General features: G+C 39.9%; 1 protein-coding gene across 2 annotated transcripts in view; it reads right to left on the reverse strand.

Annotated features, from left to right (window-relative positions):
- Positions 1–23,648, reverse strand: part of TBC1D9 (TBC1 domain family member 9) — a 157,958-nt gene that overhangs the window by 24,561 nt on the left and 109,749 nt on the right. The window contains exons 9-13 of one of the 2 annotated variants that reach the window (XM_037830710.1): positions 22,550–22,700; positions 18,616–18,830; positions 16,585–16,702; positions 15,161–15,446; positions 14,706–14,835 (exon numbers count right to left, since the gene is read on the reverse strand). In XM_037830710.1, coding sequence (XP_037686638.1) covers positions 14,706–14,835; positions 15,161–15,446; positions 16,585–16,702; positions 18,616–18,830; positions 22,550–22,700 — 900 coding nt within the window. The other variant, XM_037830711.1, reaches the window with a different exon arrangement.

Here is a 23,648-nt window from a genome sequence, read left to right on the forward strand (position 1 = left end):
ATGGGCTCAGGTCTGTAAATTTGTAACCAAATAAACCCCTTCATAAAAGCCTACACATTTCTGGTATTTTGCATAATGGCAGCATTAGCAAACCAGAACAGTCCTCCTTATATATATTTTTGCAAATAGAGATCCACTTTTCCCAGCACCATCTGTTGAAAAGACTATTCTTTCCCAATTAAGTGGTCTTTTCCACCTAGTCAAAAATCAGTTGGTCATAAATGTGAGGGTTGATTCTGAGTTCTCAATTCTATTCCATTGGTCTGTATGTCTGTCCTTGTGCCAATACCATGCTGTTCTGATGACTGTGGCTTTTGTAGTAAGCTTTAAGACTGGGAAGTATGAGGCCTCCAACTTCATTCATCTTTTTCAAGATGGCTTTAGCTATTCAGGGCCCTTTATCCTTCCAAATAAATTTGATGATTGGCTTTTCCATTTCTGTAAAGAAGGTTGTGGAATTTTGATTGGGATTGCATTGAATCTTTAAATTACTTTGGTAAGATTGACATCGTAACAATCTTTAGTCTTCGAATCCATGATACAAACTGTCCTTCCATTTATTTAGACCTTCTTTAATTTCTTTTAGCAATGTTTTGTAATTTCTTGTGTACAAGTCCTTTTAATCCTTGGTTAGATTTATTCCAGGGTAGTTGATCTTTTTAGTTGCTATTGTGAAAGGAAATTTTTTCTGATTTCTTCTGATTTGCCACTGCTACTGTATAGAAATACTACTGATTTGTGGGTACTGATCTTGTACCCTGACACTATGCTTAATTCATTTATTAGCTCTAGGAGCGTTGTTGTGGGTTTTTCAGGATCTCCGTATATACAGTCATATCATCTGCAAATAGGGAAAGCTTTATTTCTTCTTTTCCAGTTTGGATCCCCTTTTTTTTCTCTTGCCTAATTGCTCTGGCAAGAACTTCCAGTACAATGTTGAATAACAGTGATGACAGTGAATACCTTGTCTTGTTCCTGATCTTTGAGGGAAAGCTTTCAGTCTTTCATCATTAAGTATGATGTTAGCTGGGGGCCTTTCATATATTCCCCTTATCATGTTGGGGAAGTTTCCTTCTATCCCTAGTGTTGTAAGTGTTTTTTTATCAAGGAATGTGCTACATTTCATCAAATGCCTTTTTTGCATCAATTGAGCGGACCATGTGGTTTTTTCCACCTTCATTCTGTTAATGTGGTGTATTACATTAACTGATCTTCTTATGTTGAATCAACCTTGTATACAAAGGATAAATCCCACTTGATCATGGTGTAAAATTCTTTGAATGTGCTATTGGATTCAGTCTGGCAGTATTTTGTTGAAAGTTTTTGCATCTATATTCATAAGGGATATTGGTATGTAGTTTTCTTTTCTTGTGGTATCTTTATCCAGCTTTGGTATGAGAGTGATGTTGGCCTTGTAGAATGACTTCAAGAGTGTTCCCTGTTCTTCAATTTTTCAGAAGACTTTTTTTAAAATTCATTTTTATTGAGATATATTCACATACCATGCAGTCATAAAAAACAAAGTGTGCATTCAGTTGTTTACAGTACCATTACATAGTTATGCATTCATCACCAAAATTGATTTTTGACATTTTCATTACCACACACACAAAAATAATAAGAATAAAAATTAAAGTGAAAAAGAACAATTAAAGTAAAAAAGAACACTGGGCACCTTTTTTTTTTTTTTTTTCCTTCCCCCATTTTTCTACTCATCCATCCATAAACTAAACAAAGTGGAGTGTGGTCCCTATGGCTTTCCCACAGTGTCACGACTCGTAAGCTACATTTTTATACAATTGTCTTCAAGATTCATGGGTTCTGGGTTGTAGTTTGATAGTTTCAGGTATTTACTGCTAGCTTTTCCAATTCATCAGAACCTAAAAAGGGTTGTCTATATTGTGCATAAGAGTGCCCACCAGAGTGACCTCTCAGCTCCTTTTGGAATCTCTCTGCCACTGAAGCTTATTTCATTTCCTTTCACATCCCCTTTTTGGTCAAGAAGATGTTCTCCATCCCACGATGCTGGGTCTAGATTCCTCCCTGGGAGTCATATTCCTAGTTGCCAGGGAAATTCACTCCCCTGGGTGTCAGATCCCATATAGGGGGGAGGGCATTCAGAAGACTTTGAGCATATTTAGAGTTAAGTCTTCTTGGAATGTTTGGTATAATTCCCCTGTGAAGCCATCTGGTCCTGGGCTTTTCTTTGTTGGGAGGTTCTTGATTACTGATTCAACCTTTTTACTAGTGATTGGTTTGTTGAGATCTTCTATTTCTTCTGAAGTCAATGTAGGTAATTTGTTTCTAAGTCTTTGCCATTTCATCTAGGTTATCTAATGTATTGGCAAACAGTTGCTCATAGTTATCTTCTTATAGTCCTTTTTATTTCAGTGGGGTTGGTAAAATGTTCCCCTTTTCATTTCTGATTTTTGTTATTTGTATCCTCTCTTTTTTTCTTTGTCAGTCTAGATAAAGGTTTGTTGATTTTATTGCTCTTTTCAAAGAACCAACTTTGGATTCTCCTGATTCTCTCTATTGTTTTATAAATACACACACACACACACACACACACACACACACACATTTATCTCTGCTCTAATTTTGTTATTTCCTTCTTTCTCCTTGATTTGGGTTTAGTTTGCTCTTCTTTATCCAGCTCTTCCAGTTTTGAGGTTAGGTCTCTGATCTGAAGTCTTTCTTCTTTTTTAATGTAAGTATTTAGAACTATAAATTTTCCTCTCAGCACTGCTCTCACTACATCCCATAAGTTTTGGTATGTTGTATTTTCATTTTCATTTGACTCAGAGATTTCCTAATTTTGCTTCTGATTTTCTCTTTCACCCATTGGTTGTGTAAGAATATGCTGTTTAATTTCCACGTATTTGTGAATTTTCCATTTCTCCCCCGTTAGTGATATCCAGCTTCATTCTGTTGTGGTTGGAGAATATACATTGCATGACTTCAATATTTTTGAATTTATTGAGACTTGTTTTGTGACCCAACAGACAGTCTATCCTGGAGAATGATCCATGTGCACTTGAGAAGAACGTGCATTCTGTTTTTGTTGGGTGCAGTGTTCTATACGTGTCTCTTAGGTCTAGTTAGTTTAGTGTATCACTGAAGTCATGTACTTCCTTATTGATCTTCCAACTAAATATTCTATCCATTATTGGGAGTGGTGTGTTAAAGTCTCCTACTATTACAGTAGAACTGTCAAGCTGTCCTTCAAATCTGTCAGTATTTGCTTCATATATTTTGGGGCTTTGCATGTTAGGTGCATATATAATTATTACATCTTCCTGTTGAATTGTCCCCTGTATCATATAATGACCATCTTTGCCCCTTGTGCACTTGTAAAATCTTAAATAAATATTTGTTGAATAAATAAACAGACAAATATTTCTTGCATCTCTTGGATCTTCCCCACTGACACAACTGTAGTATCTTCTCTGCTAGTCTCTATTCCTTCAGCTCTCCCACTCCAATGTATTCAATACACAGGAAGCAGAAATAATGTTCTTGAACAAAAATTCTCAGTTTCCAGTAACTGTTGGGTGCCTTGCAAATCAATTAGTGGTTTCATGACTCACCATTAGCCAGCTTCTATTTGACCTATTGACCTCAGGACCATATGTACATCTACAAATTCATCTCCATTTTACCCAGACAAAACCCCTTGCTCTGGTTTTATTTGGATACTGACTCTGCCACTTTCTAGGTGTGTGGCTTTGAAAAATTCACTCAACCTCTCCTGACATACTTTGCACCTTAAAATGGGATGACATTTACCTGGCAGGGCTGTATATGCAGCACCCAGCACCCTGCCTCACACATGGCAGGCTCTCAATGATTGGAAACTCATAGTCATCATTAACAAGCCCAACACATTACTCACAATTTTCATAACTGGTTCACCTGCCCCAATCACTTCTTTTGTCTTATTAGCTGAATCCTTGTCCCTGTTTAACAACTCTCAGACTAAACCCACTTGGCTGGGTCAGCTTGCTCATGAAGAAGCTCTGTGACGGTTGTCTGCCTGCTGTAAGGTTGCTTAACAACGTGTCCCTGCACCTTCCAGGAGAGTAATCTCTGTCTGTGTATTTATCTTTAGGGTTGGGACTTTGTCTTCTACTTCTTGTAAAATTTTGCCAAAATCCAGAGCTTTATACACAGAGCTCCCAGAAAAGAAAATAATACCCTCAAAATGTCCATATAACTCCCTTCAGCAGGGGTTTGGGGCAACTTAAAATGAGAGATGTTTTCCACACAAGGCATTTATGAAGTAAAGTTGACATCTCCACTTAGAAGGTGAAATATGATCAATATTAGACCAACCTCTACCAATTTGAGAAGCCCTTGACCACCTTTCAAAAGGTGAATGTGACTTCAGTATTCTTTCCTGCTTTTCCATTTTCACAGCTAATTATGCAAAGTGCAGAAAGTAGAAATGTGCTGTATACCTTAGAACATTCAGGTGTCACACCTTAATCCAAACCAGGTTATAATCTACTTCAGTGATTGGAGGCCCCATTCTGCATTGAGGACAGTGATTCTCACTGGGCACTAGAATCACCTGGGGAATCTTTAAAAATATATTTATTCTTAGACCTCATGCCCAGAGACTCAGATTTAATTGGTCTTGAATGGACCCTGGGAATTTATATTTTAAAAAGCCTTGCAGGTGATTTTAATGCACAGGCAGGATTTAGAACTCCCAAATGAATGGTTGGGAGGGGGAAAAATGGTAGGCAAGAATGTGTGGTGTTCTCTTCAAGTTGATCTAAAAGGTAGTGGAGAGACATTGGGAACTTCAGAGCAGGGTGGTGACAATCAGTTATTATGCACTGAGAGACCAGGTAATATAGTCACTGATATAAATAAAAGGAGCCATCTTCCTTAGTAGAGAAAGGTAACTACTGTGGGGTCCTACATAGGAAGCTTGGAAGCTTAGGGCAACTGTTAAGGATTGGCCAGACAGGTTGTAAATGCAAACTAGCCCTTGATCTTGTCTCCAATCTCTTCTCTCTCCCATTAAAAATGGACTGTGAACCACAGAATAATGGTAGGTTATGTACTGTTGGGATCAAAGTCTGAATCTATATACTAAGCTTTATTATATTGGTCCAGAATACTCTTAACAATAAGGGTTTCAGGGCATGCCTTTAGAAAAACAACCCCAACATAATAGTAATAATTACTGTCTATAATCACATGGGTACTTTTTCTGGAAGAATAATCATCCAGAGGTGGGGCAAGATGGCGGACTGGTGAGCTGTATGTTTTAGTTACTCCTCCAGGAAAGTAGGTAGAAAGCCAGGAACTGCGTGGACTGGACACCACAGAGCAATTTGACTTTGGGCATACTTCATACAACACTCATGAACACATTGAACTGCTGAGATCAGAGAAATCTGTAAGTTTTTGTGGCCAGGGGACCCGCGCCCCTCCCTGCCAGGCTCAGTCCCGTGGGAGGAGGGGCCATCAGCGCTGGGAAGGAGAAGGGAGAACTGCAGTGGCAGCTATTATCGGAAACTCATTCTACTGATCCAAACTCCAACCACAGACCAGACACCAGAGAATCTGAGAGCAGCCAGCCCAGCAGAGAGGAGACAGGCATAGCAAAAAACAGCAAGAAAAACTCCAAAATAAAAGCGGAGGATTTTTTGGAGTTCTGGTGAACATAGAAAGGGGAAGGGCAGAGCTCAGGCCCTGAGGCTCATATGCAAATCCCGAAGAAAAGCTGATCTCTCTGCCCTGTGGACCTTTCCTTAATGGCCCTAATTGCTTTGTCTCTTAGCATTTCAATAACCCATTAGATCTGTGAGGAGGGCCCTTTTTTTTTTTTTTTTAATCCTTTTTTCTTTTTCTAAAACAATTACTCTAAGAAGCCCAATATAGAAAGCCTCAAAGACTTGCAATTTGGGCAGGGCAAGACAAGAGCAGAACTAAGAGAGCTCTGAGACAAAAGGCAATAATCCAGTGCTGAGAAAATTCACTAAACACCACAACTTCCCAAGAAAAGGGGGGTATCTGCTCACAGCCATCATCCTGGTGGACAGGAAACACTCCTGCCCATCACCAGCCCCATAGCCCAGAGCTGTTCCAGACAACCCAGTGTGATGGAAGTGCTTCAAATAACAGGCACACACCACAAAACTGGGCGTGGACTAGCCTTCCCTGCACCCTCAGCTGGTTGTCCCAGAGTTGGGAAGGTGGAGCAGTGTAAATTAACAAAGTCCCATTCAGCCATCATTTCAGCAGACTGGGAGCCTCCCTACACAGCCCAGCAGCCCAGAACCAACCTGGGGGGACAGCACTCACCTGGGACATAGCACAGCCATCCCTCAACAGAGGACCAGGGGGTGCACAGCCTGGAAGAGGGACCCACTCGCAAGTCTCAGGAGCCATACGCGAATACCAAGGACTTGTGGGTCAGTGGCAGAGACAAACTGTGGCAGGACTGAACTGAAGGATTAGACTATTGCAGCAGCTTTAAAACTCCAGGAACACCAGCGAGATTTGATTGTTAGAGCCACCCCCACTCTCTGACCGCCCAGACACACGCCCCATATACAGGGCGGGCAACACCAACTACACACGCAAGCTTGGTACACCAATTGGACCCCACAAGACTCACTCCCCCACTCACCACAAAGGCAAATCAGGGGAGAACTGGCTTGTGGAGAACAGGTGGCTCGTGGACGCCACCTGCTGGTTAGTTAGAGAAAGTGTACTCCATGAAGCTGTAGATCTCATAAATTGGAGATAAGGACTTCAATTGGTCTACAAATCCTAAAAGAACCCTATCAAGTTCAGCAAATGCCAAGAGGCCAAAAACAACAGAAAATTATAAAGCATTTGAAAAAACCAGACAATATGGATAACCCAAGCCCAAGCACCCAAATCAAATGATCAGAAGAGACACAGAACCTAGAGCAACTAATCAAAGAACTAAAGATGAACAATGAGACCATAGTACGGGATACAAAGGGAATCAAGAAGACCCTAGAAGAGCATAAAGAAGACACTGCAAGACTAAATAAAAAAATAGATGATCTTATGCAAATTAAAGAAACTGTTGACCAAATTAAAAAGATTCTGGATACTCATAGTACAATACTAGAGGAAGTTGAACAACGAATCAGTGACCTGGAAGATGACAGAATGGAAAATGAAAGCACAAGAGAAAGAATGGGGAAAAAAATCGAAAAAATCGAAACAGACCTCAGGGATATGATAGATAATATAAAACATCCAAATATAAGACTCATTGGTGTTCCAGAAGGGGAAGAAAAGGGTAAAGGTCTAGGAAGAGTATTCAAAGAAATTGTTGGGGAAAATTTCCCAAATCTTCTAAACAGCATAAATACATGAATCATAAATGCCCAGCGAACTCCAAATAGAATAAATCCAAATAAACCCACTCCGAGACATATTCTGATCACCCTGTCAAACATGGAAGAGAAGGAGCAAGTTCTGAAAACAGCAAGAGAAAAGCAATTCACCACACACAAAGGAAACAGCATAAGACTAAGTAGTGACTACTCAGCAGCCACCATGGAGGCAAGAAGGCAGTGGCACAATATATTTAAAATTCTGAGTGAGAAAAATTTCCAACCAAGAATACTTTATCCAGCAAAGCTCTCCTTCAAATTTGAGGGAGAGCTTAATTTTTTTACAGACAAACAAATGCTGAGAGAATTTGCTAACAAGAGACCAGCCCTACTGGAGATACTAAAGGAAGCCCTACAGACAAACAAAGAAAGGAGAGAGAGACATGGAGAAAGGTTCAGTACTAAAGAGATTCGGTATGGGTACAAACAAGGATAATAATAGAGAGAGGGGAAAAATATATATGACAAACATAAACCAAAGGATAAGATGGCTGATTCAAGAAATGCCTTCATGGTTATAACGTTGAATGTAAATCGATTAAACTCCCCAATTAAAAGATATAGGTTCACAGAATGGATTAAAAAAAATGAACCATCAATATGCTGCCTACAAGAGACTCATCTTAGACACAGGGACACAAAGAAATTGAAAGTGAAAGGATGGAAAAAAATATTTCATGCAAGCTACAGCCAAAAGAAAGCAGGTGTAGCAATATTAATCTCAGATAAAACAGACTTCAAATGCAGGGATGTTTTGAGAGACAAAGAATGCCACCACATACTAATAAAAGGGGCAATTCAACAAGAAGAAATAACAATCGTAAATGTTTATGCACCCAATCAAGGTGCCACAAAATACGTGAGAGAAACACTGGCAAAACTGAAGGAAGCAATTGATGTTTCCACAATAATTGTGGGAGACTTCAACACATCACTGTCTCCTATAGATAGATCAACCAGACAGAAGACCAATAAGGAAATTGAAAACCTAAACAATCTGATAAATGAATTGGATTTAACAGACATATATAGAACATTACATCCCAAATCACCAGGATACACATTCTTCTCTAGTGTTCACAGAACTTTCTCCAGAATAGATCATATTCTGGGACATAAAACAAGGCTCAACAAATTTAAAAAGATTGAAATTATTCAAAGCACATTCTCTGACCACAATGGAATACAATTAGAAGTCAATAACCATCAGAGACTTTGAAAATTCACAAATACCTGGAGGTTAAACAACACACTCCTAAACAATCAGTGGGTTAAAGAAGAAATAGCAAGAGAAATTGCTAAATATATAGATACAAATGAAAATGAGAACACAACATACCAAAACCTATGGGATGCAGCAAAAGCAGTACTGAGGGAGAAATTTATAGCACTAAACGCATATATTAAAAAGGAAGAAAGAACCAAAATCAAAGAACTAATGGATCAACTAAAGAAGCTAGAAAATGAACAGCAAACCAATCCTAAACCAAGTATAAGAAAAGAAATTACAAGGATTAAAACAGAAATAAATGACATAGAGAACAAAAAAACAATAGAGAGGATAAGTATCACCAAAAGTTGGTTCTTTGAGAAGATCAGCAAGATTGACAAGCCCCTAGCTAGACTGACAAAATCAAAAAGAGAGAAGACCCATATAAACAAAATAATGAATGAAAAAGGTGACATAACTGCAGATCCCGAAGAAATTAAAAAAATTATAACAGGATACTATGAACAAGTGTATGGCAACAAACTGGATAATGTAGAGGAAATGGACAATTTCCTGGAAACATATGAACAACCTAGACTGACCAGAGAAGTAATAGAAGACCTCAACCAACCCATCACAAGCAAAGAGATCCAATCAGTCATCAAAAATCTTCCCACAAATAAATGCCCAGGGCCAGATGGCTTCACAGGAGAATTCTACCAAACTTTCCAGAAAGAACTGACACCAATCTTATTTAAACTCTTTCAAAACATTGAGGAAAATGGAACACCACCTAACTCATTTTATGAAGCTAACATTAATCTAATACCAAAACCAGGTAAAGATGCTACAAGAAAGGAAAACTACCGGCCAGTCTCCCTAATGAATGTAGATGCAAAAATCCTCAACAAAATACTTGCAAATAGAATCCAAAGACACATTAAAAAATCATACACCATGACCAACTGGGGTTCATTCCAGGCATGCAAGGATGGTTCAACATAAGAAAATCAATCAATGTATTACAACACCTTAACAATTCGAAAGGGAAAAATCAAATGATCATCTCAATAGATGCTGAAAAAGCATTTGACAAAATCCAACATCCCTTTTTGTTAAAAAAACTTCAAAAGGTAGGAATTGAAGGAAACTTCCTCAATATGATAAAGAGCATATATGAAAAACCCACAGCCAGCATAGTACTCAATGGTGAGAGACTGAAAGCCTTCCCTCTAAGATCAGGAAAAAGACAAGGATGCCTGCTATCACCACTGTTATTCAACATTGTGCTGGAAGTGCTAGCCAGGGCAATCCGGCAAGACAAAGAAATAAAAGGCATCCAAATTGGAAAAGAAGAAGTAAAACTGTCATTGTTTGCAGATGATATGATCTTACATCTGGAAAACCCAGAGAAATCGATGATACAGCTACTAGAGCTAATAAACAAATTTAGCAAAGTAGCGGGTTACAAGATTAATGCACATAAGTCAGTAATGTTTCTATATGCCAGAAATGAACAAACTGAAGAGACACTCAAGAAAAAGATACCATTTTCAATAGCAACTAAAAAAATCAAGTACCTAGGAACAAATGTAACCAAAGATGTAAAAGACCTATACAAAGAAAACTACATAACTCTATTAAAAGAAATAGAAGGGGACCTTAAAAGATGGAAAAATATTCCATGTTCATGGTTAGGAAGGCTAAATGTCATTAAGATGTCAATTCTACCCAAACTCATCTACAGATTCAATGCAATCCCAATCAAAATTCCAACAACCTACTTTGCAGACTTCGAAAAACTAGTTATCAAATTTATTCGGAAAGGGAAGATGCCTCGAATTGCTAAAGACACTCTAAAAAAGAAAAACCAAGTGGGAGGACTTACACTCCCTGACTTTGAAGCTTATTATAAAGCCACAGTTGTCAAAACAGCATGGTACTGGCACAAAGATAGACATATAGATCAATGGAATTGAATTGAGAATTCAGAGATAGACCCCCAGATCTATGGCCGACTGATCTTTGATAAGGCCCCCCAAAGTCACTGAACTGGGTCATAATGGTCTTTTCAACAAATGGGGCTGGGAGAGTTGGATATCCATTTCCAAAAGAATGACAGAGGACCCCTACCTCACACCCTACACAAAAATTAACTCAAAATGGACCAAAGATCTCAATATAAAAGAAAGTACCATAAAACTCCTAGAAGATAATGTAGGAAAACATCTTCAAGACCTTGTATTAGGTGGACACTTCCTAGACTTTACGCCCAAAGCACACGCAACAAAAGAAAAAATAGATAAATGGGAACTCCTCAAGCTTAGAAGTTTCTGTACCTCAAAGGAATTTCTCAAAAAGGTAAAGAGGCAGGCAACTCAATGGGAAAAAATTTTTGGAAACCATGTATCTGACAAAGGACTGATATCTTGCATATATAAAGAAATCCTACAACTCAATGACAATAGTACAGACAGCCCAATTATAAAATGGGCAAAAGATATGAAAAGACACTTCTCTGAAGAGGAAATACAAATGGCCAAGAAACACATGAAAAAATGTTCAGCTTCACTAGTTATTAGAGAGATGCAAATTAAGACCACAATGAGATACCATCTCACACCTATTAGAATGGTTGCCATTAAACAAACAGGCAACTACAAATGCTGGACGGGATGTGGAGAAATTGGAACTCTTATTCATTGTTGGTGGGACTGTATAATGGTTCAGCCACTCTGGAAGTCAGTCTGGCAGTTCCTTAGAAAAGTAGATATAGAGTTACCGTTCGATCCAGCGATTGCACTTCTCGGTATATACCCGGAAGATTGGAAAGCAGTGACACGAACAGATATCTGCATGCCCATGTTCATAGCAGCATTATTCACAATTGCCAAGAGATGGAAACAACCCAAATGTCCTTCAACAGATGAGTGGATAAAGAAAATGTGGTATATACACACGATGGAATACTACAAGGCAGTAAGAAGGAATGATGTTGTGAAACATATGATAACATGGATGAACCTTGAGGACATAATGCTGAGCGAAATAAGCCAGGCACAAAAAGAGAAATATTATATGCTACCACTAATGTGAACTTTAAAAAATGTAAAACAAATGGTTTATAATGTAGAATGTAGGGGAACTAGCAATAGAGAGCAATTAAGGAAGGGGGAACAATAATCCAAGAAGAACAGATAAGCTATTTAATGTTCTGGGAATGCCCAGGAATGACTATGGTCTGTTAATTTCTGATGGATATAGTAGGAACAAGTTCACAGAAATGTTGTTATATTAGGTAACTTTCTTGGGGTAGAGCAGGAACATGTTGGAAGTAAAGCATTTATCTTAGGTTAGTTGTCTTTTTCTTACTCCCTTGTTATGGTCTGTTTGAAATGTTCTTTTATTGTATGTTTTTTTTAAATTTTTTTTTATTTTTTTTATTTTTCATACAGTTGATTTAAAAAAAAAAAAGTTAAAAAAAACAAGGAAAAAAATATGTAGTGCCCCCTTGAGGAGCCTGTGGAGAATGCAGGGGTATTGGCCTACCCCACCTTGATGGTTGCTAACATGACCACAGACATAGGGGACTGGTGGTTTGATGGGTTGAGCCCTCTACCACAGGATTTACCCTTGGGAAGACTGTTGCTGCAAAGGAGAGGCTAAGCCTCCCTATAACTGAGCCTAAGAGCCTCCTCCCGAATGCCTCTTTGTTGCTCAGATGTGGCCCTCTCTCTCTAGCTAAGCCAACTTGAAAGGTGAAATCACTGCCCTTCCCCCTACGTGGCATCAGACACCCAGGGGAGTGAATCCCCCTGGCAACATGGAATATGACTCCCGAGGAGCAATGCAGACCCAGCATCGTGGGATGGAGAACATCTTCTTGACCAAAAGGGGGATGTGAAAGGAAATGAAATAAGCTTCACTGGCAGAGAGATTCCAAAAGGAGCCGAGACGTCACTCTGGTGGGCACTCTTATGCACAATTTAGACAACCCTTTTTAGGTTCTAAAGAATTGGGGTAGCTGGTGGTAGATACCTGAAACTATCAAACTACAATCCAGAACCCAGGAATCTCGACGACAATTGTATAAAAATGTAGCTTATGATGGGTGACAATGGGATTGGGAAAGCCATAAGGACCACACTCCCCTTTGTCTAGTTTATGGATGGATAAGTAGAAAAACAGGGGAAGGAAACAAACAAACAAACAAACAGAGAAAGCTACCCAGTGTTCTTTTCTACTTCAATTCCTCTTTTTCACTTTAATTATTATTCTTGTTATTTTTGTGTGTGTCCTAATGAACGTGTCAGGGATTGATTTAGGTGATGAATGTACAACTATGTAATGGTACTGTGAACAATCAAATGTACAATTTGTTTTGTATGACTGCGTGGTATGTGAATATATCTCAATAAAATGAAGATTTAAAAAAAAAAAAAAGAATAATCATCCAAAATTCCTGATAATGTACTATCCAAAAGCCTTGGAGCAATGATTTAAAAAAAAAGCATTATGAAAATAAGCAGTTTTGTAGAAAGGGAAGTGAAATAGCTATTCTTAATCTCTACTGGTGAAAATATAAATTGGGATGGCCTTTATGGAAATTGGATAGTGTGTCAGGGGCTTGGAAATAATTCATACTTTTTGATCAGTTGCTGAAAATCCATTTCTCGGATTCTAAGAAAATAATCAGAGATGTCATATCTATGTACAAGTTTATTGCAGAATTCCATATAGTACTGAAAATTTGGAAGCAACTGAAGTAAATTTCCAGCAAAAGGGGACCAGTTAAATTATAGTACTTCATTAAAGCAGAATACTAAGAATCCATTAAAATTATACCTTCAAACAATACTTAATGTATTAGAGAATGCTCATGAAAAATTTCATATTACAAAGCAGTATTTAGTAGGACCTTATTTTTAAGTAAAAAATACTTGAGGGAAATATGGTGAAATGTCCACAGGATTATATTTATTTTTTCTTCACATTTTCTAATTTCTACATTTTATGCAATGAACATGTATTACTCTTATCATTCTAAAACATAACTAAACATGTTTTGTTTTCAATACACATGGACTCTAAATGGAAATTTAAAAACATAATAAATCACCAGTCTTTCTCCTATTGTCAGTTTGACATACATTTCTGACAGGGATTCTGGAGCAGTACCATTTTTTTTTTTTTAAGCACTGAATTTTTTATGCCAGGAGAGACTTTTCTGACCTTACCCCAACCCTCACCATTTCTTCCTTATCCAGCTTGTTGCTTGTTGGAATGCTGACACCCACTAGTCGTAGTCACAAAACATCTGTAGAGGTACAGTGTGCTCCCCAGAATATTCAACTTATCTCTTTTTTAATAAAAAGCTGAACCAAGGATCAGGAAATGAAGAAACCATCAGTGTTACAGCTTCTGAGTCCTTGAGGCCCCATATGTTCCCAAACGCTATGGGGCAACCAACACCATAGATCTTTCACCTCTAAAAGTGCCAGATCAGGCTGAGTCTGGGGTCATCATGGTACAGAAGGCACGCCCCCCCTCACCCTCAGGCCAAGCAACTCTAGAGTGATGTTAGGACTCTGGGTCTGCTCTAGGATGGTACTGGGTGTTCTGAGTGTCCTTCACTTCAGAGGACTGGGTTGTCTACTTCAGAGAAGAACAGGAAGTGGATTAATTTGTGCAGGTCAACTTCCTACACACGTTTCCATAGCCCCTTCTCAGTCCGCCCAGGGTTAAATCTTAGCTGGCACTAGATGAGGCTTCAGAGCAGGCACAGCAAAGACTAAGTCATGCCATTTGCCACCAAGGTATTAGCCCCACCAGATATTCCAGATCCCATTTAGTGTTCGTGCCTGATTTCCAAACCAGTCTAAAACTGTCAGCTGGCAAAAACAAGCAAACAGAACAAACAAACAAAACAAAAAATGGGGTATGAGGAGGCAGTAGCAGAGCTAACAACAGTTAGTTCTCACAGTGTAAGAGGAAGCAGGTAAACTCATGGGAGAACTATTTTCCTGGGTTAGCAACAGAAGTCTGTGACATATATCCAGCCTCTGGGGTGTTCTAACACTCAGCTAAGAAACGAGACTTACCTCGTAGGAAGTTCTGATGAGTCTGAAGATGTCTACCTCGGGGTACGGCTCCACGTCCTCGCTGAGCAGGGAGTGGAGGTGGGGAATGGGGGGCAGCGTGCTGTCCTTATTGGTCACACTGTCCAAATATCTGGGAGAAGTAAGTCAGAAGTCAGGAGACCAATGTGGAATTCTCCATTTCAGTTTTCCATCTACTTTCTGAAATTTTTTTTATTGTTTTTGAAATTCTGCAGTTTTCTATACTTTTAAACCAATGACTAGCATTTCCTTTAAGAACAGAGTGAAATGTATTTAACTTCTAAAGAAAAAGTATATGAAAAGAAGTTCCTCAAGCTCAAGGAGAAATGGGCATTATGATTACCATGAAATCAATCAAGACTCAGGAAACCAAGGAGAAATGGGTGGAAAGTAGAGGGAAGAAGAGAGGCTGTCTTCCGTCAGGCTTGGTACAATACCTTCCCAAAACGGTCATGGCCTCCCCATCATCCTTGCAGTTCAACAGCTTGTCCACATTTGCATCCAGCACAGCCAGGGCTAGCTGGAATATCACCTTGATTCCTTCATAGAAGAAACAGTCGACAACTACAACTGCACTCTCAAAGGGCATCACGCTGAGAAAGAGTGTGAGGAACCACGAAAGGGAGATGGTGGAGATCACACCCAGGTCCTGCATGCAGTCGTACAGCTGCGGGACGTGGTCTCGTGCTAGTTCCTCGAAGACACCCTGGTCCACCAGTGCACCTGCATCACAGGTGGACACAAAAGGGCAAAGGTTGCCTGCCTACGCCTTCTTACTAAGGAACCCATTCAAATGGCTGGATTGTAATAATCCAGTTCACAACTCTTGCCCTCTGCTGAGACAGAACACTTGCTCGTTTCTGCTGACTGCACTGCCAGACATCAGCCTATGTCACTAGACAAGGCCTCAGCACTGACACCCAGCTTCATCACTGGATCAGTTCGGACAGAACCTTCTCTTTCTCGGGTCTTCCTGCCCCGCTTTCCCTACCATAAACTAGCACTGACGTGACAACTGTAAAGATTGTTCAGAAAGTCCATTTACAGAATTCTCGTGACACACAATCAAGTATTTTGTGGGAAACATATATTTGCTTAGGCATATAATATATATCAAAGTATCTCCAATAGTGTCTTACTTGGCAAACCCTTATAAATAAAATTGCTGTTCTGGATATGTTATTCTCTCATGTGAATTGTGCTTTGTTTTTAAACTTAGAAGCATTCCAGCATATTCACCAGGATATTTTCAATGAGCCAAGATAGTGTGCAAAGGTTTAGGAAAAACAACAGAACACCAAGAGGAAGCATAAAGCAGGTATTTTACTGAAAGCAGGGAAAAGCTTGTGCTGCTAAAATAAATGTCTAACACTCAAAGTGGTTACAAGGAGGAAGAGCAACTATGGGCGTAAATGCTCATAATGATTGTTTGCTTGTAATGAACCCAGTTCTGAAAATTACCTTAGAAACTCAGCTTTAGGAAACATTTATATACTGTTTTCTCCACTCCTATAGTCCCATTTTGAATACTTCTGCTCTTCATGCATTCCATCATCTTCACTAAAATTTTTTGTCAAAATTCGCTCTGTTGATGGTTGATGTACCTAGTGTTGCTCTTACATGGCACCTGGAGTGACAAGCACATCAAATGTTCCCTAAAATAATTTATGTAACAGTGATGCATGTGTGTTTTCTTAAGCTCCAAGTGACTCCTTTTTGTAAAACCTGTATTGATGCAAGCCCTCTCATTTCCATTTTGGAAAACTGTGGTAGTCTGAAACTCTTGGATTAGGGTGTCTGGAAATGTATCACCATTCTAGAAACATCTTTTCATCAAAATGTCAAATCCATGCACACATACCTACAACTCTGGTGTTGTAGTAATCGGGGAGCATGCGCTCGCACAGAGCCACAAGCAGCCAGAAGGCTTCCTCCTCTTTGGCATAAAGAAGCAGCACCGAAGTCACAATATTCATGGCCTAAAGGAATAAAAGAGGACGTCACCAAATCAATTTTAAGATTTTAAACATAAGCAATTTTGAGAACCTAAAAATTACTGAGTTATGCTCATAGGGATCTTTTTCTGTAAAAGGCCAGATAATAAGGACTTCTAGATTTTGAAGGCCCCATATAGTCTCTGTCACATATTCTTCCATGTTTCATTTAGTTTGTTTTAGTTTATGACCCTTTAAAAATTAGTCTTCAAGCCAGTAATGGTTAAAGGTCTTCACTGACATCAATATTCACCAAGGACTGAACCCTAAATGCAGCGAGGCAAACCTACATTCAAATACTGTTCCCAAAGGCTATTTGCCAAAGCACTTAACCTGCTAAAATGTCTCAGCAATCTTAACACTTAATTCAGTGAGGTAAATATCTCCTTTTTAACCTTTTGTAGTAGTTTCTATAACCAAGTACACATGGTTCAGGGCTCTCTTCAGAGAACAATGAAACCTTTCAAAGTTGGAATCCTCATCCATTATTTCCATTTGGATAAAAATAGTAGTGGTGAGTAACAGTGATTCATATTCTAAAGGAACCTTTCTTTATTAAAATACATTAGCAGATCACTCATAACCAGGACCTAAACTACTTCAATAGTCCTCTTAATTAAAAAGAGAAAGATCAAAAGACAGATATGACCTCTACTCTATCAGACACCAAAACCAACTCTTGCAGTTCTTTTGATCTTCTAGAAACTAGTAATTGTTCATCAGATTTCTACAATATGAATTTCAAAAAGAGATTTTGGTCTATTAGGCTCTTTCTTGTAAGTCTTACTCCACATTTTCCCAGTGAAATTATTATTAAAATTCCACCTGAGCATTGACCTGTCTATTTGGTACCTGATCATGTTAATGATCAATTGATAGTCAGTCAAGATATGTATTTTTGAGGGTCTGCAGTGTAACAAGCACTGGACTAAGGGCTGGGGGGAAGACACAGTGGTGACGAGCTTAACAGGACTTGCTTAGATTCTGTGTCCGAGACAAAGAATGAAGATGTAAAGGTCAATTAATTAATCAATTTTGGGGCATGTTAATAAGTGCTATGAAGAAGGTAAAACAACATGGTAGAGGGATAGTGGTGTGTGTGTGTGTGTGTGTGTGTGTGTGTGTGATTGTAGAGGGGATAAACCCGCTTTAGTTGGATGGTAAGGGAAGTCCTCTCTGAAGACATGGCCTTTGAATCGAAACCTCAGTGGTCCCATTATCCTGGGGCTTCCCAAATTGTGGTTTGTGTACCAGTACAAAAGAGATGTAATGGCTGTGTATGGGCAAATACCGAGTTAAGCATTTATTTTAATATGTATAAAAATATAACCATAGCATATCAAAGCTATATTTTCAAGGACATCGTTGCTTAGGAGGATACAATGTGGAAGCATTGTGGCAATTCAGAATCAAAAGCGTGGGGCTCAGGCATGCTTTCTATTATGCCAGGGTGGATAATAGAGAGGTGGACCAGAGGGTGAGGTGTGTTTCCAAGGCCAGACAGCCAGACAGTGGCAGATGGAGAAACTGCACTCTTGCTTCCTGGCTCCTCTGTTCAGTGCAGTGGTTCTCAACCCAGGGCGATTTTACTTCCCAGGGGACATTCGGCAATGTCTTGAGGCATTTTTGGTTGTCACAATTGAGGGGTGCTCTGGCATCTACTGGGCAGAGGCCAAGGATGCTGCTAAACATCCTACAATGCACAGGACAGCTCCCACCAACTAAGAATTGTCCAGTCCAAAATGTTACTAGTGCCTAGGCTGAGAAACCCTGGTTCAGAGACAGCACCATCAACCAAAAAGCCTTTCTTCTTCTCATTATTTAATAGCTAATAATGGGCTATATATATATATATATATATATATATATATATAGTATAATCCATCAGTGACAGTTACCTGGCAATACCCTATGTTAGGGTTTCGAAAAGCATAAGCTGTTAAGACTCTCCTCAGCGCAGCAATGCCCATTTCATTCTGGAAAGCTGGGTGCTCAGGAAGGGAGCGGTGTAAATCCCTCTCGATCTCCTCTGTGGCAAGATTATACTTCCCCATGGACTTCTCCACCAGGTCTTCATAGTAGCCGGGATGTGTGGCCTTCTCATTGATGGCACCTGGGACATACCCAATGGCATACACTATCAATAAAGTGAAAATCTTCTCTTTAGCCTGCAACCACAACTTACTGAATATCCTTACTCTCCCTGTTTTTCAAAGGAAAATTGCAAAACAATAATGAAATCACATAGATGATGTGGTGTGATGCAATCCCAGGTAGACCAATAAATTTACTCATGGCTTTCTTCTCTGTTTTGGCTCCAGGGGAAAAAGGCTATTATAAAACTTCTAACATGGTGGTTTCCAAGCTATAAAACTGTTTTGTAAGGAGAGTGCACAGACATTCCTAAGGGGCTGCTTAGGAGTTGAGGAGTAAAGATAATCAGAGGAAAGCCAAGCTGAGCCCTCACCCATCCCATTTCTCCCTTCAACCATGGCAGCTATGCTTTTATTTAATGGGATCTTCCTTAAGATTTCATCTGAAAAAGGAGGTATGTCTTTCAAAACAAGCTCGAAAACTGTTTGCAATCAAGGTCTTCAATCAGTCATATTCAAGAGTAGGAGAATGTATTAGGATACTTAAAGGGATCTCTAAAATTGTAGAGGGTGTTTAGGGTGTCCCTGGCAGTGGTGAGACACTGTTATTGAGAGGAGTTTCTCAGGTGATGGAGATGGGAGTGGGTTGAGAATCTCCGGTTTGAGATATATGCATTTTAAGATTCTTGAATTTTATGTATTCTATAAATATATATATATAATACATATGCACATATGCATACATACACACACAAATATCTTTATGTTAGGGTAAGCATCTGTCTTTCACAATTAGACAAGTAAAGCCAGAGACCACTGAGCTGGCCCATTTCTTATCCCTTATGGTCACTGAGAGAGGCAGCCTGACCACTGGCCCAGGAAAAGGCAGCCTGGGTGACAGTGACCTAACATGGGCCTTTGCTCAGTTGTCATGGGAGGTTTGCAAGGATTTCTTGCTATCTGGTCTGCACTTCTCTTCAGTGGGTACACTAACTCCAGGCCCTGCTGCAGTGGTCTGGAGGATCCTGGGAAGCTGTGCTGTCCCCAGGCCGGGCTCCCCTGCTAGGAGCAGGGCTCTCCCAGGGCAGGCTTGCTCCCCAGGAACCCTTCACTGGGAGGACTGTGTGGACATGCAGGGGTTTGGTTATCTACCAGCCCAGGGCGCAGTGTGGAACACTTCCAGCTGCGGCCTCACAGACCATCACTGTTAAAGGAAACACTTTAAATGTCACTTTAAATGTATCTCTGCAACAGGCTGTTAGACACTGGTTTCCAGGTACTTGCTTTAAATAACTTCTAATTTGAGTAAGGAGGATTAAAACGGAATTTTTTGTTTACTCTGTCAACGACCTGAATCAGGTTGTCAAGGTGACTAGTTTGCCAAATGTGAGGAAGAATGGGCGGTAATGATTTTCTTGAGCTTGATTTGTAATTAGAGACACACTGATTCAAACTTGGGTTCCTAAATGAGGAGCTACAGCTGGTCAACTGAAAGAAAATGGAAAACTAGATACGTAAATGAGGATAGAACAAGGTAGTTTTCTCTGAAAGAGATAAAACCAATTATTTTTCAAAGTTCTATCCCCTTACTTATACATCTCATGGGCAGTTGTACAATGTCTTTCCTTTTTTTTTTTTTTTTTTTCTGATAAAGCTATCTCTGATTGTAATGTTCTATATATTTATAAAGAAGTTATAGATGGCAAGTAATACCCCATGGACTATCCAACAGTGGAAGTTTCCTAGCCAGGGAAAGAGCTTGGTAGAAACAAACAAACAAAAATCCAGGTGAGTCTGAACATCAGAACTCCCTGTGTCCTATAGACCTTGACTTTTTCCATTGAATCCAACTCAGTCCTGCTAGCCAGCTCCCTGCTAGGTTACCAAAAACTTTAAGAGAGAGAGCCAACAGGACCATTTAGGAGAATAAATGAACTCTCCTTACTGCAGTGAAATAGAATAAGTTCTGGATCCAGATAGATCATGTCTGGCTCTGCCACTTACTATTTCTATACAATGGGAATAATACATATTTTGAGTGGAGAGTGCTAGGTGGAGATTAAATGAGATATTATAAGTGCAAATGACAATGAAGTGCATGGCGTATGTTCAATGTTAAATCTCTGCCAACTCTCCTGAATCAGTACAGATGGACCAAGATTCTCCACCAGTGAAGTAAGTTTTATTACCGTAAACAAAATTGGCAGGCAAGACGACTTGTTGAGCACTGGAAGCTCAAATGTGTGAACCACAGCCCACCTCAATCTCTCTTCTCTGAGTCTGATACTATGTTTTCAAATTTAGCATGTCAGTTCTCTACTGGATTTCATCCTTACTATAAGCCTCTGCTCACTTGACTGATTTCAGTATATTCATTATGAGGACACCTCACTTTGATGACTTTTTGTCTTGAACATCTCTTGGTGTGAGGAACTCCTGCAGCCTTGTGTAACCCATTAATTGGGTTTCCTTTGACATTGTTGCTTACCTGTCTAAAACTTGCATTTACCCAAGCCCGGTGGACCAAGGGGCTGGCTACAAAGCCAAGTCACTTTATTTCACCTGGTATACTCATGCTTTTCCTTATCTCTGGCTCATGCTGCCAAGTTCTCAGCAAGTAGAAGGGTCTAATTCAATCTAGTAAGCCACTTCCCAAAGAGGCACCTAAAATAATTCTGAATAACAACATGGCTGCTTTTTACTCATTTTTTTTTCCTATTTTTACAAAGAGCTATGAGTTTGTTTTTTGTTTTTCTAAGGCTATCTTATAAGTCTACTAACTCTATTATTTCAATTTTAATGTCATTTTGTAAGTAATAAGGTTTTAATAATAACCTGTGACTGATCTTCTCAGGTTTGAATGAAAATATTCACATAAGCCTCTTTGGAATAAATGCATTTAAGACTCTGAACAGGTAGAGCAACTGATTCATATATTAAAGATTGGTGAAACCCAAAGGACTGCTCTAATGCTTCTGATAGGACAGCTCTCCTGGGACACACTGGATAGGTCAGGGTAGGAGAAAGAGGTGGTGGGCTTGGCCTGAAGGACCCCTGCTATCTGCACCATGCTTCAAAGGTTTGGCCTCACAGGGTCATGTTGGGGAGTAACAGCCTGTCTGCAGGCTAGTGAAGATGGACACATCTTTCCCACAGGTCCATGGACAGTCCCCCTCTGTTTCCCTGGCATTGCCAGCTTGAAGTACAAGGTGTTATTTGGAGAGGCTGTCGATTCCTGTGTGGGTTCTGGTCTCACCTTCACAGCTCCAGGGATGACCAGAGGATTAGGTGGTAAGAAAAATCAGGGACAAGGTTTTCTTATTCTTCCCATTTCCTCCTGCTTCCCCACCTCTACAGGTTGCTTTGACAATGTGCCTCACTTAAAAAATTCTCTATGAAGTTTACAAAGCTGAAAAGCACTCAAAAAATCATGGAGTGTTATAGTCTTTTACATCAGGTTTTCCTTTATTCCTCAATAGCCTCGGTGAGAGATGGCAGAGGTTTTAAGAACTCAAGGGAAGGCACCTTCACTATTTGGACTGTTTAGTCTATGTACTGTATTACTATTAAGGGAACAATAATTCAGGGACTTCAGCATTCTGGCTGAGGAAACAAGATTTGGCTCTGAATCAGGGGCGTTCGTGTTTGAAAGAAGACCCAGATGCATAATGGAAGGCGGAGGGGAGATCCGGGATCCCACAGACTCTGGGCCAGTGCCCTCCCCAAGCCCAGGCCATACCTGAGAGCAGCAGCCACAGCTCCCCCCGCATGCTCTCCGGGATACCCTTCAACACCAGCTCCCGAGTTGTTTCTGTGCGGTACATGCAGATCCCTTGTCCATACTCTGCAAAGTGAATCCTCCAGGCTTGTTCCTTTAAAACTTCTTTGGCCTGAAAAGGATAAGGAGACATTACCACATTCCAAAGTACCCCAGGGATGGTGAGGGGAATGCTATATTACAAGCATGGGACTATCTTATGGAAGGCTGGAACATTTTCCCTATTGAGTGCCATTGATAGAGCTCATTCTACTCATGAAGAGAGGTGGCTGTTTTTCTAAAGGGATGGTCTTAAGAGTAAAATTTGCTATTGAGATCTCAGGGGAAAATGCATTCTGATTCAAAAAGGAAACAAGGATCTAAAAATGTCAGAAGGAAAGAAGAGAAACAGATGTCCTGGAATTCTTCCCTAAATTTATGTACCTCTCGTGGCCAGGGTTCTGCCATGAAGGCCCTTTGGCTCGGAATCAGAACCCCACTTACCTGAGACAGGTCAGTAGAATGCTGATTACATTTATGGCTTTAGGCCTCCACCTCCAGAGTGAAAGTGAGTTGACGTTTGTAAAACGTGGGCTGAGAAACTGTGTACTTATTTCTTGGTGGACTCAAACAATACTTAAAAACAAAACAAGACAAATGCATCTTTGCCTCTACTCTCTACTACTGGCTTCTTCCACGAAGCCACTCTGAAACCTAGTGACATATTTCGACAAAGTCTGCTTTACTTAGAGGAACATCTCTGTCGTAGTTTGCTAATGCTGCAGAATGCAAAACACCAGAGATGGATAGGCTTTTATAAAACGGGGGTTTATTTCACTACACAGTTACAGTCTTAAGGCCGCAAAAAGTCCAAGGTAACACCTCAACAATCGGGTACCTTCACCGGAGGATGGCCAATGGCATCCAGAAAACCTCTGCTAGCTAGGAAGGCAGCTGGCATCTGCTCCAAAGCTCCGGCCTCAAAATGGCTTTCTCCCAGGACATTCCTCTCCAGCAAGCTTGCTCCTCCTCAAAACGCCACTCACAGCTGCACTCAGTTCCCTCTCTTTGAGTCAGCTCA

The sequence above is a fragment of the Choloepus didactylus genome, chromosome 3 (genome assembly GCF_015220235.1).
Source record: "Choloepus didactylus isolate mChoDid1 chromosome 3, mChoDid1.pri, whole genome shotgun sequence".
Classification (NCBI taxonomy): Eukaryota; Metazoa; Chordata; class Mammalia; order Pilosa; family Megalonychidae; genus Choloepus; species Choloepus didactylus.